Here is a 17,500-nt window from a genome sequence, read left to right on the forward strand (position 1 = left end):
GCTGTGATTGACGGTTCGGACAGGCAATCAGCGCCCCGCTCTGCAAACCCGCCCCCGCGGCGGCAGCCCGCAGGGACGCGCCAGATAAGAACTACTAATCCCAGCATGCTCTGCGCGGGAGACGCGGCGCCGGCGGGACTCTGGGGCCCGGGGCACGATGGGGTCTGTAGGCGACAGGCGGCGGCAGTCCCCTCTGCGGCCGGGCCACCCGCTTACCCCAGCCCGGGCATCGCCTCGGTGTTTGCCGGGCAGTGCTGAGCCCATCTCCCGCTGGGGCTGAGGCGATTCGATGCTGTTTGTTAATATGAAGATTTGTAATCTGTATCTTTTGTGTTTTGGATGCATAAAAATAAATTGGTTTGCCTTGCTGCTGCTTCCTCTGTAAAACAGAGGAGCCCCGCAGTATCTTTCTCTCTGTGCGGAGCACCCAGTGCTTGTCCTTGGTGTCAGTCCGAGGTCCATCCAGTCCTTCTTATGATAAGCAGGAGAGTTCGTTCTGTCTTCCGTGTCAGTCTGTACAGTCAGGGAGTTCCCTTTCTCAAAATGCCTGCTACGCTCCTTGTTTTGGTCTTGGCCTTATTTTACCTTCTCCTTTTATACCAGTGTTCAGAGTGGCACTTGCAGCACAAATTAGGCAGCTGAAGACTGTGCACAGTTATAACCCGAGGTTTATCCTCTTGTCAGGCAGCAATGCCAAAGGGGGATCATTTCCACAGTGCGGTGGGACTGGCACAGACCCAAGACAGAAGCCCATTCTCTTTGAAGTTCAGTTAATAACTTTAATAGCTTAATTGTGTATAAGTGGAATGACTTGAGCATATCCACTGTACCACTAGCTCCCCTTCCTAACTACAGTTCTGTGACCTGAAAGGGATTTTGGGGGCTTTGTTTGTCTGTTTGGGTTGTGGTTTGTTTTTTTTATTAGACACATTACTTATAACATAATTTTTTAATGTAAACATAAAAATATTATTTTTAATGTAAACATAACATTACTTCCCCTGGTGGAGAAGCCTAGGTCAATAAATCTGGAGCCGGCATTACCATCCTGCGGGAAGTGTATGACAGTGTGGAGAGCCGCCCGTCACGTGCGGCAGGAGGGAGATGAGCAGCACAAGGTGTCAGAGGCCGCCAGTGCCGGTGCGCACAGCACGGCACGGCACAGCCCCGCATAGCCAAGCCTAGCCCGGCCCGGCCCGGCCCGGCACAGCCCCCGCACGGCACACACAGCACGGCACAGCCCAGCCCGGGGGCCGGGGCGGGCTGGCGGAGGCCGCGGCTCTCCCGCCCAGCCGAGCGGAGCCGGGAGGGAGCGGGGGCGGCTGCGGGCACCGCGCTGCGAGCACCGGGCTCGCACGGCCGCCCCCGCGGCGGCTGCAGCCCCCCGGGACCGGGCAGCGGCAGGAGCGGCCACGGCTGGCAGGTACGCGGGAGCCTTTGGCGGCGGGGGAGAGGGCGCGGGGGTGCAGCCTCGGCCCCCAGCCTTCGCCTTTGGGGTGCCGCGGGAGAGGGGCGCCGAGCCCGGGAGGGGCAGCGGCTGCCGCGCTCCGGCCTGGCCGGCCGTGGCGATGCGGATGCGGGCGGCTCCCGCGCCGGCCCCGGTGCCATCCGCAAAGCTGCCGCAGCCCGCGGGTGTCGGGAGCCGCCTGCAGCGGATGGCAAGGGGAAGGCTGCTGAAGGAAGGGACCGGCCCGGCCCGGCCCGCAGTGACCGCCCCGGCTGTGACCGCCCCGGCTGCCCCGACCCCAGCCCGGGTTGTGGGGGGAGCGCGGGGCTGCGCCTGTGGGAACGGCCCTCAAGCCCACCGGGATGGCCAGGAGTGGGTGGGTGGTGGGGGGTTTTGTTGTTGTTGTTTTGGTTTTTGTTGTTTTGTTTTGTTTTTAAATCCAGCGCAGATATTGACAGGAATATTGCAGTGGCAGAGTTGGGCTTAATTTTAGAAATGCCGGATCAGCTGTGAGAAAGATGAGTGGAAACCACAGCAGACTGTACTCTATCCTGCAGGACAATGGAAGTCAGATAAAACAGGAGCTGTACTTTTTTCGGCCTCTGTATGGGCTTGTTCTTAGTGTTACACTGCTGACTCAAAACTTTTCTTGCTTTCCCTGACAATTGGGGAAATTGAAGATCTCGAATCATATCTGAAACAGACTGTTGTTCTTCTGTGTGTAAGGGCTGCTGGAGGGACTGGATGCGACTGGACATTTGTAAAAATCAATCTTGATGATTTTTTTTGAGTTATATAAAAAACTATTCTTATTGGAATCAAAAATAAACTGCCTAATAAGGCACACCTTTATTCACAGCCTAGGCTGTCTTCACTGTTCTAAATTTCATCGGTTTTTTATCTGAAATAAATATTCCTGGCTAGTTCTTAAATATTTTATAAAGCATTTATAAAATGTTTGGGAGTAAGTGAATTTAGTAACAAGTCAAAATGTAAACACACTGAATACTATGCAGAGTAATTCCTCAAAACATGTTTATAAGGTGTCTAATCTTTATCTAATCTTTTCCCCTCATACTCAACTCAAATGTGAGCCTCTTTGGCTAATCATGATTCAATTACCTCTTGGTCTTTTTGTTTGGTTCATCATCGCTGGTGGTTTACATTGAGTCTTTTATGGCAAAAGAAAAAGACATTATCCTGCCAAATGACAAGTTAATGCTCTCAGGTAATTTATCTGAATTTCAATTTGTCATGCTCCATCTCCATTTCCAAGAGTGAACCATGTTAATAGTAACGTATAAGAAAACCACTGCCTCTCTTGAAAATTCCATTTCTTTCAGGGACTGGACATAGGCTTGTAGGTGTGGGGGAAAAATACTAGCTACAGGGCTAAATAATTTTTCCAGAAGAGTGAATGCTCCTGAGAGGCTTTTGGTGCTCTTCTTGAGTCAGGATGTCTTGCACATATGCAGTTGTTGTCAAGTGAGAGAGGAAGAAGTTTTCAGGAAGTGACCCTGTAATTTCAAATTGACAGAAATTACTGAATAAGTGTCCTGGCAGCCTAACTGCAAATTTAAGAACTTGCTCATATTTTTCTTGGAGTTCTGTGGAATGTGTACAATAATACGAGAAAGGTCTAAAATTCAGTATAAAGTGTAAGTGCCTTTCACAGAGGATAAACACCTTTGGAGTCCAGGTTGTTAGTGCAGACTGATCTGCTGCTACTATATTGATGTTTGCATGTTTTTCAACCGACAAGGACTACTTTTCTTTTCAGAAATGGAAAATCCTGAAGTGTCTGTGAGCAGCTGCAGTGCATGTGACAATGAAAACCTTTGCAGCTACAAACGACACTCATCAGTATCGCAGGAAGGGCTTTTGGAAGACCAGCTTAGAAGGAAGTTAAAATTTTTCTTCATGAACCCATGTGAGAAATTTTGGGCCCGGGGCAGAAAGCCTTGGAAACTTGGGATTCAGTTACTCAAAATAGTAATGGTTACAGTTCAGGTGAGTACCTATGGAAGCAGGGACTCAGCCTATGGGAACTCAAATGAAAGCGGGTGACATGCTATTCATGGTGTGGTGCAGAGAAAGGGAAAGGATAGATTGCAAAATTATCTTATTTGCATATATGTAGCTTAGATCTCAGGTGGCATAATTTTCTCCTAAAACTATGGACCGAAAAAAATAGCATTCCAGGAGTACAGATGAAAGGAACCATGTTTAAGGCCTCAACTTGACTTTTTACTTTACTTTTTCTTCTTTGCCATTTTTTACCCCCAAAGGATGGTGTCCCTACACATCTGTTCCCCCAATAACTGCTTCACTATTGTGTTTGAGGGAAGGAAAAGTTGTTTCTGTTTCAATATCACAGTGATGAGAACCGAAATTGGTGACTTTTTCATGATGTTTGCTTATATCTTGCATTTGGCATACAAACTCTTGCATTGAAAAAAAACCTTAGAAATTCTTCCTCACTCTTTCTCTCACCCAGCCTTGCACCACAGATTTCATATGACACATTTATCTGCTCCTCTAAATACAATTGTTTGTCTCAAAGTTCTGTGGTTAAGGCAGAGGAAAGTTTCCAGAAAACCTTTCTAAGGCCTCAGATGATCCTTCAGAATTGCCACATGTGATTTCTCTTTATGGTCATGCCAGTGCTATGACAGTACATGTGTAGAAAAGAATGTTTTGTTTCCATTTGCATGACTGATGGCACAAACTGCAGAACTACGAGTTCTCCTGCAGTGCATCTGGCAGCACGTTTGTGTCCCTTACTGTTTCGTTTTTAAATGTGCCATCATTCTCTGTTTGCCATCTCTCCCATTTTGCAACTAAAAGTAAAATTTGATGATGGAAGAATCCAAATGAGAAAGAAACTAGTGCTGATTTTGTATTTTCAGAGAAAATCTGCCTGTAGGTAATTCAGTCTGAGCAGTGCTGGTTTGCTGATGTATTCCTGTGTGCTGAGCATGCTGAGCTTGCCTACAGAGCATTTCAGTATCTCTGTAACTGAGTTACCCTTATCAAAACCTGCATATCCAGTTTGCACCATGGCCATAAAACTAATCTGTAGACTACTGATTCAGACTTATATCTGATGATTTTTTTCACAATACACCTGACACCAGATTTGAAACAATAATCAAGAGAACTGCGAGCTCCCAGAAAAAATACATCATGTATTTCTAAAAACCTTTTCCAGTCTGGATAGTAGCTAACAGAGTTTTGGGCTCACTTTTCATGAACAGTTGCAATATATTTTTTTTACCAGCTTCAGGTGTTATCTTGTTACAAGCACAGCTTTGCTAAGTAATTCTCAAAGTTCTTTTCTCTGAAACTTGATTGAGAGATGTTTGTTTTCCTGAGTTGTCCTCAATTTCCCTTTTGAACACTGGAGTAAGGACTTGGAGGTGAGGTCTTGTTAAGTCTCATCCTGCCTTTTTGGCTGAGGAACAATGATATTCCTCCAGGGCAAGTCAATTGATGCCAGGCCGAACTAACAAAGCATGGGTAACAGTATATAGGGAGCTCCAACCTGAGATGGTATCATTTTCTTTGTAAAAATGCCCGTCCTTGGCCAAGATGCTGTAAATACCTTAAAGGCACATTCATGAAACCCAAACTTTACTGTTTCCTTCAAGTCGAACTTTCATTTGACCAGCTGTGGAATGGAGCGGCCTGCATGTAATTGCCATGTCTGCCAGTGAGACAAAAGACTGGCTGTTCATAAAACGGGGTTCATATGTTAATCCAGAAGCCTACTTTTTCTTTGAACAGGAAATATAAATATCTTTTTCAGCTGGTGGTGTTTGGATTGAGCAATCAAATGGTGGTTGCCTTCAAAGAAGAGAACACTGTTGCATTCAAGCATCTTTTCTTAAAAGGATATATGGACAGAATGGATGATACCTATGCTGTATACACACAAACAGATGTCTACGACCAGATATTCTTTGCAATAAACCAGGTAGGGATTGTTGCTGCAATATGTACAATATATATGATCTTTTACTGGGTAGCTTTTTTTGAATTGAACTTCTGTGTCAATTGCTTAAGACTGAAGCATCAAGTCATTTAGGTTTTCTGTCATTGCTGGAGCAGTGTAGTGTAGTAACATCCTTAATCAGTGTACTAGTTCTACACAAAAAGCACCCATTGGATCTGAGCCAGAACTCTTCACAAGTAACAAATTAGGCTTTCTAGTAAGAATTGTAAAGAGAAAAGCATAATAAGCAAAAAGGTATTTAGATCCAAATCCTGTACTTAGTGTTTTTTGTCAAATACCTTAAAATATTTGAGGACTCAGCTGTGGTGTGGTTTAGGTTTCACAGCTCTTTAGGTGACCTTTTAAATAAAAGAGATGGGTTATAATCCATCCAAACGCTTCTGGTTTGCTTAGTTTTGGTAGTTTTGTTGTTTTGTTTTGTTTTATTTTTTTTTTCCTCAGAGACTAACAGTTTTATTGCTGTTTACGTTTGTTTGTTTGTTTTGAACTTTAGTACCTCCAGCTGCCCAACATCTCTGTTGGAAATCATGCTTATGAGAAGAGGGGAGCAGAAGAGACACCTCTGGCTGTTTGTCAGCAGTTCTACAAGCGAGGAATCATCTGTCCTGGAAATGACACCTTTGATATAGACCCAGAGATTGTGACTGGTGATGAACCTAATCTATTTTATCAGTTCTTTGGGAGGACAGGACCTACATTTTTGATAAATTATTTTTAAAACTTTACAGCATGTTATAGTCTTATCACATGGTTTATATTGAATTTACTACCAGCCAAAACTGGTAAGAAAAGTTCTGTGTACCTAACCTCTAGCCCTCAACTCCAATGTCTAATGCTGCAAAAAGTGATGAGCCTTTAGCACTGATGACCAACTAATACAAGTATTTGGGGCTAATTTTCAGGAGCATTCCCTGTGAATTCATGATGAATTACTTGGCTGGTGTTCAAGGAAGCCAGTGTATTTGTCAGTTGGCTTCTCAGATGACTCCTCACTCAAGTGTGCTATCTTGTCTGGTGTAGCCAACAGCTCATAACAGCCTCGGGAGTGGGACAGGCAGATTACGGTTAAAGAACCTGATAATCCATGAGATATTGTTGTGAGTCCTTATCCATTCCAGACTGCTTGTACATTGAGCCAACGACTCCATTACACAACGCAACAGTGGGAAAACACAATTTGAATTTCACTCTGGATTTCCCCAGGTGAGGAGGAAAGGACACCTCCTGCATGGGGGTATTGGTGCATTTTCCCTGTGCCAGGCTAACCTGGAGCTCTGTTGCAGACTGGTGGCGGTGCAGCTCATGTTCAATCTGAAGGCAATCAACCTCCAGACCGTTCGTCACCACGAGCTCCCTGACTGTTACGATTTCACTCTGCGGGTATGTGGAAATCTGCCACGTGCCTTTCTGTTCAAAACCAGAAAATGACTTGCTGGTTTACTGCACACAGTCAGCACAGGTATATTCTGAAGAGTGTTGAGTACCGCTGGGTCAGTGATGCCTGGATTACTCTGTTATGGTGTAAATAACCAGCAGTTGTCACTGTGGAAGGTTAAGCTTTGAGTGCACCTGATGTGGTCCTGAAGTACTTGCTTGGTTTACAGCCACTTGTGCTCTAATCCATCTGAAGTATAATGGAAGTGTAAATCTCTTCTCTTTAGATAGATGCTTCTGGGAAAGGTTGTTTTCAGATCATAGAGAAATGAGAATGTAGTTTAAAAGTATTTCACCTAGTAGCTAGTTGATCAAACAATTTGTGGCAAATACATGGTTCAGCAGATTTGTCTTCCATTTTGACAGCATTTATTTGAAGATACTGGAGTTAGTTTTATAACTTCTCCCTTAGGGGAATTATGCTGCATCATTATGCAGGCTTAGCAATACAGTGGGCTACATGTGTAATTGTTTAATTTTATAAAGAAATGCACCTTTTTTCATTTGTTTTTGTTTTTAATACTACAGATTTTGTTTGATAATAAAGCACACAGTGGAAGAATTAAAATAAGTCTAGACAATGACATAGCAATCAGGGAATGTAAAGACTGGCACGTTTCTGGATCAAGTAAGTGACATAAATTTGTTCAAATTTTCATAATGAAATTGTGTCCACTGGCACAATGTTTGTTTCCTGTTTTATTTATGAAAAGGTGAGGCACCATTGACATACAATCTCTATCTAATATGTGCACTTTAAATCTGATTTTCTAGGAAGTTGTTATTCTTCAACCTCTGATCTGAAAACCTGGGAATCCAGCCACACCATTACTTTCTGTAGCAGTTTTCAAGGATTGCACCACTGATAATGTCAAACCAAAATTTTCCATGCCTCACTGTACATCCTTCTATCAATTTTGCTTCTGAAATTACACTGCTCCTTTCTTAAGGCAGAATTGTGAAACGTTCTAGCACCAGGCAACAGGACACATGATAGTGGTGGAAAGTTGAAGCTGATTTACTCTTATTTCAGGACTTAGCACCAGGAAAGATAAGGAAGCATTGTTGCTAAGGCTTTCTGGAGTGGAATGGCTAGAAACTCTTCTTATTGTTGCTTAAATGCCATTTGCTGTGTATTTGGCTATACCTGAGGTGCACAAGGTGGTTAAATTTCTTATACAGTGACTGACAAGAATGAGCCATCTTTGTTGGCAGATATTTAGCCTGGTCAAAACATCATCTTTTTTCATTAGCAAAAATCATCTCTTTGATAGTCAGAAGCTTTCCAGCACTTTTAGATCCCACTTTGCAACAGGATGAACCAGGTCCTTCTTTCTACTTTGCCACTTTCTCTGTTTCTATGCCTGCGTTAGGGGATGAAGATCTGGTGGGGAAAAAGGATAACCGGTGTTTTTGTAAAGGTGCAGACTGAAATTAATTACTGGGGCCCAAACGAAGCGCGTCCCGGAGCTCCGCGCCGGTGTCCGGGGTTGGCGCTGCCGTGCCGGCCGTGCCCAGCAGGCGGCGCTGCAGGGGCCGGCGCCCGTCCCAAGGGGCGCGTTGGTGCCGAGGGCGCCTCCAGCGCTCCTCAAATCCATCCCCGGAGTGCCCCTCTTGTGGCCTGAAATCCCGGGAAACGGAGACCGGCAATGGCTGCAGCTGCACAATAACTACTTCTTGCTGTTCTGCACTACATGGCAAAAACAAATGGCCGCAGCGTAACAAAGAAGTACTGGGTGGGCTCTTTCTGAGTAGTGCAATTCGTGAAGTCAACTAGAATTTCAGCAGCCCATTTTGTAGAATTGGTGCATGTTCTTGCAAATTTAGCTTTTTTTTTTGATTGATTTTTTTTCTCAATCCACCATCTTTTAGCATAAAAAATCTAATCCTTCTACTGTCTCACCTATTTTCAGCTGTATGGTAGGTATAAAAACAAACAAACAAACAGATTTGGTGCAATGTTTAACATTAGATGATCAAGAATGTGAATTTTAGTAACATAAGAGATGGAAAACTCATGTCTATCTCAATGTTGATGTTGACTAGCTGAGCAACAGTACAAGTTATCTGCACTGCCCGAGGACAGAAAAACTGACTGTCAAATAGTGGTCTGAAAGAGAAGATACATATTATAAAGTTCCTAGGATTCTGAAAAAAATTTCTGAGCACCTCTTTGACTCCAAAGGCCATTCCAGTCCCTGTAAAATGATTAACTCTCACCTCTAATCTTGCAGGGCTGTAAGAAGCACTCACACTCTGGTATATTTTTGATGTGGTGTCAACCCTCCTAAATTTACTGAAATGGTATCTGTAGTGCAGATGCATTTGTGTCTCTCATAAAATATGTCAGATAAACTTTTGGGGGAAAAAAGGCTAAGATTTTTCTTAATTCAGTTGTATGAATATAGTTAACATCAAAACTTGGTTTTTACTTCAGTAATGGTCAACAAGAATAAATGTACTATTAACATGTACATTTTTGTTCTTGCAGTACAGAAGAACACTCATTACATGATGATCTTCGATGCTTTTGTCATATTGACTTGTCTGGCTTCATTGATCCTTTGCACACGATCAGTGATTAAAGGAATTTGGCTCCAAAGGGTGGGTACATCTCCTTTTTTGGAAAACCTTGTCATGTGTTAGCCTGATTAACTGTTTTCTTTCCTCCTTTCCCTTAGGAATTTGTAAGCTTTTTCCTATATTATTATAAGAAAGAAGTATCTTTCAGTGATCAAATGGAATTTGTCAATGGATGGTACATCCTTATTATTGTCAGCGATGTCCTAACTATTGTTGGATCAACTCTAAAGATGGAGATACAAGCTAAGGTAGGCTTTTCACACTGTCAGATGGAAGCAAAACTGTTTCTGTCCAACCTAGGTTTAAATCTCTCAGAGGACTTAGGCTGGCTGTACTTGTTTCTGAGTGGCATGGTGCTTTAAAACTCTATCTTCTCCTCCTGAATTGCAACTCATGCATATTGTTTCTAGTAGCAAGATTTAAAAACTCCAAATATCACTCTGTATTATAGTGCCGAACTATCTTTATTCCCAGTGACTCACAGGAATAAAATGTAGTTCATCTCTGAAAGTTTGACTGCTGGCTTCCTCCCTTTCTCACTTATATTTGCTCATTTGATGATTTTTTTCAAATTTAGCATTTAACTTTTGGAACTCTGTTTACAAGTGTTTGAAAGAGTCTCCTTAAATATTACTTTTCTGCTTTCCCAGCTTCTATTTTCCAGCATGTACGTAACAGTCAGCCACAGCAGGTTCTGGGCTTTCACTTTCTAAAATAAACTTGATATGGACAAAACTCAAAACTTGTAGAACATTGCATTTTACAGAATTAGGGAAGAAAAATTATTGTAATATGCTATCCTGAAGCACTCTGATATTCAGATAATATTGTTCTTCACAAAATCTCTAGCAGTCTTTGAAGTGTGAAATTGCAACATAGTGGACTTTGGACAATAGTGATGAAAGGATGGGTCTGAAATCCATTTGCTGACAGCTTGACTATTACAAACACCCCGTACACATTGTCCTGTCTCACCGTAGGACCTATTAACTCACTGAGAGTAGAAAGAAGCTGTGAGGAAGTTGGCTAAGATAAGACATAGCTCTATCCTGCTTTGGAAGAAGCAGCGAAGAGAACAAGATTGGAATAAGATCTTGCATTTGGAATTCCTGTGTCTTATCTTATAATAACATCTATTTATATATGTAAGAGTATTTTACTAAAACTCCTCTCTACAGGTACATTTCCCTCCATTTTGCAAGCCTTGTGGACCATAATAACAAGGTCTTGTTCCATGTTACTGTATGACAGTGGTTGAATAACAAGTTCACATTAAAGTAGCCTAAATTTGTTTCTTGTCAAGCTCTAAATGAATTATGCTGATAGGAAAGATTAGCCAATATCCATTGCCAATATCTATTATTTATGTTTTATTCTTAGGAGAATAGAAACAGAAAATAATGAAAACTTCAAATAAGCTGTCACGGTCTGTGTCAGAGTAGAGCTGCAGTTCAGGAAGAGAGTACATGATAATTTGGATGAAAACAGGCCAGTATCGTAGGTGGAAGAAACAGCAAAGTGCCAATAGATATAAGTTCCAGATAGAATTCATTAGAAGCTAATTAGTCTTCCCCTTGATAGCTTTATATAGCTCATAGTTCCCAACTACATAACAAAGTAGTATCCTGAGTATTTATCTGAGCAATGCTGGCAAGTCATGCAAATTTTTACAAAGAGCTTTTCCTATATACTGGAAGAACTTTCTTTGTTCTGTGTCATGTTTACACTGTCCATTGGGATCCAGTGCAGAGATTCTTAAGATGCTCTGAGGAATCTGTCAATGGAGATTCCAGAAACAGTTGCTGCAAGTCTGGAAGCAGCATAAAAATGCTTGCAGTGCCACTGCAGATCTTGATGAGCTGGGTACAGAGGAGGTGTCTCTGCTTCTGCAGTGTAACTGCCTTGCAAATAAAGCTCATCTTGTTAGAATCTGTTTTACAAACAGCCACGTGTTAAGGCATTTCATGAGTTGCACTTGAAAGTGCCCCTGCTCTTTAGTGGGATCTCTCTCTAATGTATATTGCCTCAAACTAATTTCTAACTGGGAGAGTTTGCCAAAGGAAAAATGTTCTTAACAAATCTTTCTAGTAATGGGAGTCACAATTTAGAACCTGTCAGTTGTTACAATAATTAATTTTTTCCTTTCTTACTTTTTTGCTTCTTCTCTTGCTTTTTTTTTCAGAGTCTGACAAGTTATGATGTCTGCAGCATACTCTTAGGAATATCCACTATGCTTGTGTGGCTTGGAGTCATTCGCTACCTAGGTTTCTTTCAGAAGTATAATGTAAGGATCTCCTGGGATCTTCATATTGTTGGTATTTATTCTGTTTGTTGCTATAAGAGGACTGGAAGAAGTATCTGGTTGAATTCTAACTGTTTGCATTGCTTTGTGCAGCTTCTCATCCTAACACTGCGAGCAGCGTTACCCAACGTAATGAGGTTCTGCTGTTGTGCTGCTATGATCTACCTGGGCTATTGTTTCTGTGGATGGATTGTGCTGGGACCATATCATGTGAAGGTAATGCTCTGTCCATGAAAAAAAGACAACTTGAATAACAGAATGAGAGATTACTACTGTTGTTTTCTAGTTCTCCATGTCAAGGCTTCCCTTAATGTAAAAATAGTGCATCTTCAACATGATGCTGCTCTGTTTGAGGAGTCTGACTTCCATGACTCAATCAGACTTTCCTCAAGTTATGAAAGCTCCAAGTCAGAAGTGGAAGCTGCTGTGACTCCCAATCACATGCTGATATTTTAAGAAATAATTTCCATTTTGCAGAACACTGGTATCAGACTAAAACTTTGGAGACATTAATGTTTGTCCCTCTTAAAAGAGAAATTTGCTTATCTGAATTGAATGCACATGGGTGTAGGAGGTGACAAACTTTGCTTGTTCCTCAGATGTTTTACTGTTTGCACCTCATCATCCCCTGGGTGTAGGAAGAGATCTGAGGCAGCCAGTCATCAGTGGTGTATGTTCTTCATGTTAGGGACAGTCTTTGTGTCAAATAAAGCAGTGACACATCCTTGTCCTCTTTCCTCCTCTCTAGTTTCGCACTCTGAACATGGTTTCTGAATGCCTTTTTTCACTGATCAATGGAGATGACATGTTTGCCACCTTTGCACAAATGCAGCAGAAAAGTTACTTGGTTTGGTTATTCAGTAGGATCTACCTCTACTCCTTCATCAGTCTGTTCATCTATATGGTGCTGAGTCTCTTCATTGCACTCATTACAGATACGTATGAAACAGTCAAGGTAAGTACAGACTGTTCATTCTGGAATAACAGTGCAAGATTGGTGCAATCAAAATTCTCATCTTCCTCAATATTTCAACTTGCAGCGCATGCCAATCTCAAGAATAAATATAATGACTACTTTTTAGGGTCCAAAGTGATGACAGGAGAGTTTTTAATCCCTCTCTACTTTGTTTTTCTTAAAAAGTCTGTCTGTTTTTCTGCTCCAATGGAAGCTAAATATCTAAAAAGCAGTATTTTCACATTAGGTCCTATGAATCTTTTAATTTCAGTTTTGAGCAGTGTCTCAAAAATGGTCTGGGGGGAATTTAGGTTATTGTAGGTTCTAGCCTTGTTAAAGGTTTAACTAAGTATCAATTTTTAGCACTACCAGCAAGATGGCTTTCCTGAGACAGAACTTCGGAGATTTATATCACAGTGCAAAGACTCACCAAACTCTGGGAGGTACAGGTTAGAGGAAGAAAGCTCTACATCTCTCTTCTGTTGCTGTAATGGTATGTATCTATATTGAAATTATATATCAAGGTATATGCAAAAAATGCTAAAAAGTGTCCCTGGTACAATGTTAATGAAAAGTACTTAAAATTTGGGGGAAGCTGTATTTGTGGGGGAAACCCACACAAAAATCCCAAACTATTTCTGATGAACAGGGAACTTCAGCAAAATGTCTGCAGCCAACAGATTTCTTAGAAGATGTGAGGGAATTTCGAAATTAAGAATCACTTAACATGTGAAAAATTCTACAAAAAGTAACAAAGTATTTACAGTAACTTGGGAACCCCATATATGTAATGGGTAAGCATCAACATTTCCTGTGCTCACTGTAACAGGCATGACTTAGAGAACTCATTCAGTGTTCTCTTATCCACTTTTTAATTACACCTTGTGCAGGTAACAGGCCTGAAACTTGGGGAAAAAAATCAGCTTGTCAAGGTTTTAAGACAGCATGCAGTTTAAGATGCTATCACAGCACTTGGAAAAAGTTGTCTAACTTCCATCATGGAGAGAAAATGCTTCAGTTATTTGAAGTTGTGTTTCTTCAGGAATACTGATTGCAGGATATGTGGTTTATCTTTAACCTGGCTGGCAGCAAGTCTGAGTCTTCCTTGCTGAAGAGTCTTTTGATAGGGGAGCTGAAAAATATTTGCCGTTTGATTAAAAAGATCAAAGGTGCAACTCCTTGATGTTGGGCTTTTCTGGTGCTGTATTGTTATATGCCTGATAGAACATATTTGTGAGAGGGAGGAGATGAGGCCGTATTTTGGAGCAGGGAGATGACAGAGCCTCCTGTGAGCCAGCCCCTGTTCTGACCGAGTGTCTTACTGGAGATAAAAGTGTGGGACGAAACAGAGCAGGGCATCCTGCTCCTGGGTAAAGGGCATGGACACATTAATATTTCCTTTTCTGCACACACCTCTCAGACAAGACAAGAAAGCCAGCATACGATGGGACAGGGTGAGGATATAACAATTTTCCTACTGACTGTGCAGTGGGGATCAGGCATCTAGGAGAGCAGTCTTGTGTTCAAAATGTTTTCTGGTGGTTCATAGCAGTTTCTTGTCAATGGATGTAAGATTATTAATAGTTCAGTTGCATTTTTAAGTCTTATATGGTGAAACTATTATTTTGATGCATGTACTTGACAACTTCCCCCTCCTCCCTTTTGCAGGTTGTAGTGAACATATTTAATGGATTGTGGGAGCATATCATGGAGGCTTTGAAGGAGCACACATTGCAAGAACTGGACAATGGAATTTATCTCTGAAGACTTAATCTGCTTTTCTCAAAAAACAGTGTAAGCCTGTGGCAGAAGTTTATGCTAAACTTACAGACTCTTTGATTAGGCATTTACTTCTAGTTCAGGGGGCTTGGGAATGGTTTTTATTAGTTTTATTTTATTTGTTTCCTCAGTTAAATTGTGCTAGAATGCAAAGGACATAAAAACCTGTCTGTGTTCAGAGATTTGGGTAGATTATAAGAGTAGAATATAAATGTAGTAAATTTCAACTCTAAGTAGAACTAGTGCTGGACAATTCCAGCTTTGAACACCAACTTAGCCCTCAGTACTGCAGGCATTATCTGTCTATGGCTGACCTGTAGAATGAATGCTCACTAGAGCCCTCAGCATTTTTTTTTTGTTGTTGTTTATTTGCACTCACAGAAAAAAATAAATACTGTGAAATTTGGTGTAATTTGTTTCTGGAGTCATTACAGTGAGTTGATACACAAGCCACTCAAACATAGCTGAAAGCATAAAATAAATACTTCTTTAAACACAAGTACCACTGGATGTAAGTGGCAATCTATTCTCAGAGAGGCTGGGATATGCCAGGCTGAACTGAAGTTTGAGGGATGAGCTGAGTGGAGAAATGTTCTCATGTATCAAGCACTGGGCAGGGTCAGTTACAGTCTTCAGCTTAACAGTGTTTGGATCTTACATTTTTAAAGGAAAAATCAGACTAAAACCTTCTCAAAATACCTATTTTTAAAAAATTTGAAATCTTCCTCTGGCATACAAGTCTGTAAACCTGATGTCTAAACTAAGTTAAAGACACAGGAGAAATGTCTCTGAGAGTCTTATCTCTCCACACTTTAGAAACTGGATGTTTCCTAGCAACCTAACAATCTGCTACTGTCGGTGGCTGGCTGAAACATTAGGTCTTATAAAAGTTCAGTTTTGACAATTTAGTTTATATTCTTTGTTGATTGTGATACTATTTAATGAATGCCTTATTTTCTATAGTCTATTCACTCTGGGAGAAGAATAGAAAACTAAAGGGAAGCGTATTTTAGAGAACTTGCATTTGTGAGCAGCATTGCTGTAGCTGTGTGTGACAATGTATAGTGCTGCAGAGGACACTAAACACCTTCTGTCTGAATGCTTACACATTGTAAATGTGCTACAATAAACACTTAGAGCTGCAGTAAGTATGGGGTGTGTCAGTATTCATTTTAAGAGTAAATATGTTGCCAGGAGCAACATAGGAGTTAATATAGGAGCTTTGTTTTTTAATAGTGCTATGGAACTTCTGGCATGAAAGGGAGTGTGGAGTGTGTAAACTTGGATTTCCTGGAGTCATGATAGCTCCTGTGGACCCTGGCAAGGACCTGTTTCCAGCTGATGTTTAACAGCATTTAAGAATTTGCCATAGAAACAAATATTCAAGTATTTATCTTTACACTAAAAACACTCCTCAAATTCAGCAAAGGCAAACCAAATGCAAGGCATGGGCAGAACAGACCATGCACAGTATCTGAAAGTTTTGTGTACTGAGGTCCTTCTCTTTCAACACTCACCTAAGACTGAAGACTTCTGAAGCTTTTCAAGAAGACCCAAGGCAGTCTTGCCTCAAAAAGCAAAAATTAAGTTACCATATCTTCTGACTGGGAAAAGAAATGCTGCTTGTATTATATATCTGACACTCACATTCTGGTTTTTGTAAGAAAAAATCAGACGCTCAAACACGCATTGTCCACCTTGGTGCTACTGCTGGCAGTCCGAGTGCTTGCTTGTCCAGTTTTCTGACCAGCTTGATCCTTGGTGTTTAAGATCTTCATCTGCCTGAGTATTTTACTCACCTGAGAAGAAGTGAGTCAATGCTGTGTTTTCTAGCCTGCTGGCTGCATTTGAGATGAAGTACAGCTCTGCCAGATCTGTGGCTGCTGCAGTTGTGTGCGTGGTGAGGCTTTTTAATCTTATCAACATATGATGTGCTGGTTATTGCCTTGCAGAGCCAAGATGTGTGACAATGATCTTACTCTAAAAAAAAAACCAAACCCTTGTGACTTCAGTGTCAGTGAGCTCAGCATTAGCAATGCTGGTAGCACATATAAAGCTGCATCCTGGAGACATCGGTATCTTTATGCTGATACAATCAAGCAGTCACAGATAGAACTGTAAAATGCAGTGGGGGAGAACAGGGAAGCAGATAGAGCATCTGATAAACTCATGCTTAAATGTGCTCTCCTAAGGGAAATATGGCTTTCAGCCCTGACCAAGAAACTGTGGAGGGGTGAGAGATTTTTCTTGTTCTTCTTCTCACTGGGTCCTGGAAAGTCACCTGAAAATACTGATAGTCAGTATTTCCCCATGAAAATAAGTTGTGGAGTGCTTTATTGGGCAACAGCTGTTTTCATACCAAGGCTTATTTCAATACCAATGTTTTGCATATACAGTTAGGGAGAACTTCTTGTTTTCAGCAGAACCCAGATCTTTTAACATAATGAAGTTACATTGAGTGGTGGGCTTACTTATTTCTAAGTACCAGTTTCCATGTGGGATTGAAGCACATTCTCAAGGGACAGTAAATAGCGTGCTTGCAAAAGTGTAAGAAATCAAATTCAGATGTGCTCATACCTATCCAGTATTAAAGGCATCATTTATCTGGCAGATGGGGGAACAGGAACAGAGAAAAGGGGTAGGACAACACACAGACACTGCTGTAAAAAACAAAACCTTTTGCTGCACCTGTGAGGAACATCTTCCTGCCTCAAGCAGTAGCTAATACCAGAGGAAGTCTTAAGAAAACTTTCATGCATGAGCTGACACAATGTTCTTGCAGCTAATGTTGAGAAACTGCATATGGATGTTTGTCTGGACTTTTGTTCCTACTTCTCCCTTATACAGTGTGACCACAACCAAATCCAGCATCATCTGAGAGCATTATGTAAGAATCCTGTGCTGCCCATGCCCACTGTGTGGGCAGGTAGAGAGCTCAGTTGCTTCAATGATGCCTCTTACGAGTCTACATTCTGTTTTGAACGC

The 17,500-nt window shown here is 41.6% G+C and overlaps 1 protein-coding gene across 3 annotated transcripts in view; it reads left to right on the top strand.

The window, feature by feature from the left end:
- The window catches only part of LOC136294624 (mucolipin-3-like), a 20,522-nt gene extending 4,874 nt beyond the window's left edge, over positions 1 to 15,648 (top strand). The window contains exons 1-14 of one of the 3 annotated variants that reach the window (XM_066192545.1): positions 1,166 to 1,423; positions 3,228 to 3,457; positions 5,256 to 5,423; positions 5,956 to 6,109; positions 6,581 to 6,665; positions 6,746 to 6,842; positions 7,425 to 7,524; positions 9,388 to 9,500; positions 9,578 to 9,727; positions 11,662 to 11,763; positions 11,875 to 11,997; positions 12,530 to 12,736; positions 13,100 to 13,229; positions 14,405 to 15,648. In XM_066192545.1, the coding sequence (XP_066048642.1) occupies positions 3,230 to 3,457; positions 5,256 to 5,423; positions 5,956 to 6,109; positions 6,581 to 6,665; positions 6,746 to 6,842; positions 7,425 to 7,524; positions 9,388 to 9,500; positions 9,578 to 9,727; positions 11,662 to 11,763; positions 11,875 to 11,997; positions 12,530 to 12,736; positions 13,100 to 13,229; positions 14,405 to 14,424 (1,677 nt within the window). In that variant the 5' untranslated portion in view covers positions 1,166 to 1,423; positions 3,228 to 3,229 and the 3' untranslated portion in view covers positions 14,425 to 15,648. Of the gene's footprint in view, positions 1 to 1,165; positions 1,424 to 3,227; positions 3,458 to 5,255; positions 5,424 to 5,955; positions 6,110 to 6,580; positions 6,666 to 6,745; positions 6,843 to 7,424; positions 7,525 to 9,387; positions 9,501 to 9,577; positions 9,728 to 11,661; positions 11,795 to 11,874; positions 11,998 to 12,529; positions 12,737 to 13,099; positions 13,230 to 14,404 lie in introns of those variants that run through there. The other 2 variants (XM_066192544.1, XM_066192546.1) reach the window with 2 other exon arrangements.
- The last annotated feature ends 1,852 nt before the right edge of the window (positions 15,649 to 17,500 follow it).

Source organism: Chamaea fasciata, unplaced genomic scaffold (genome assembly GCF_029207755.1).
Source record: "Chamaea fasciata isolate MVZ Bird 193981 ecotype frontalis unplaced genomic scaffold, bChaFas1.0.hap1 SCAF_10, whole genome shotgun sequence".
NCBI classification, from domain to species: Eukaryota; Metazoa; Chordata; class Aves; order Passeriformes; family Sylviidae; genus Chamaea; species Chamaea fasciata.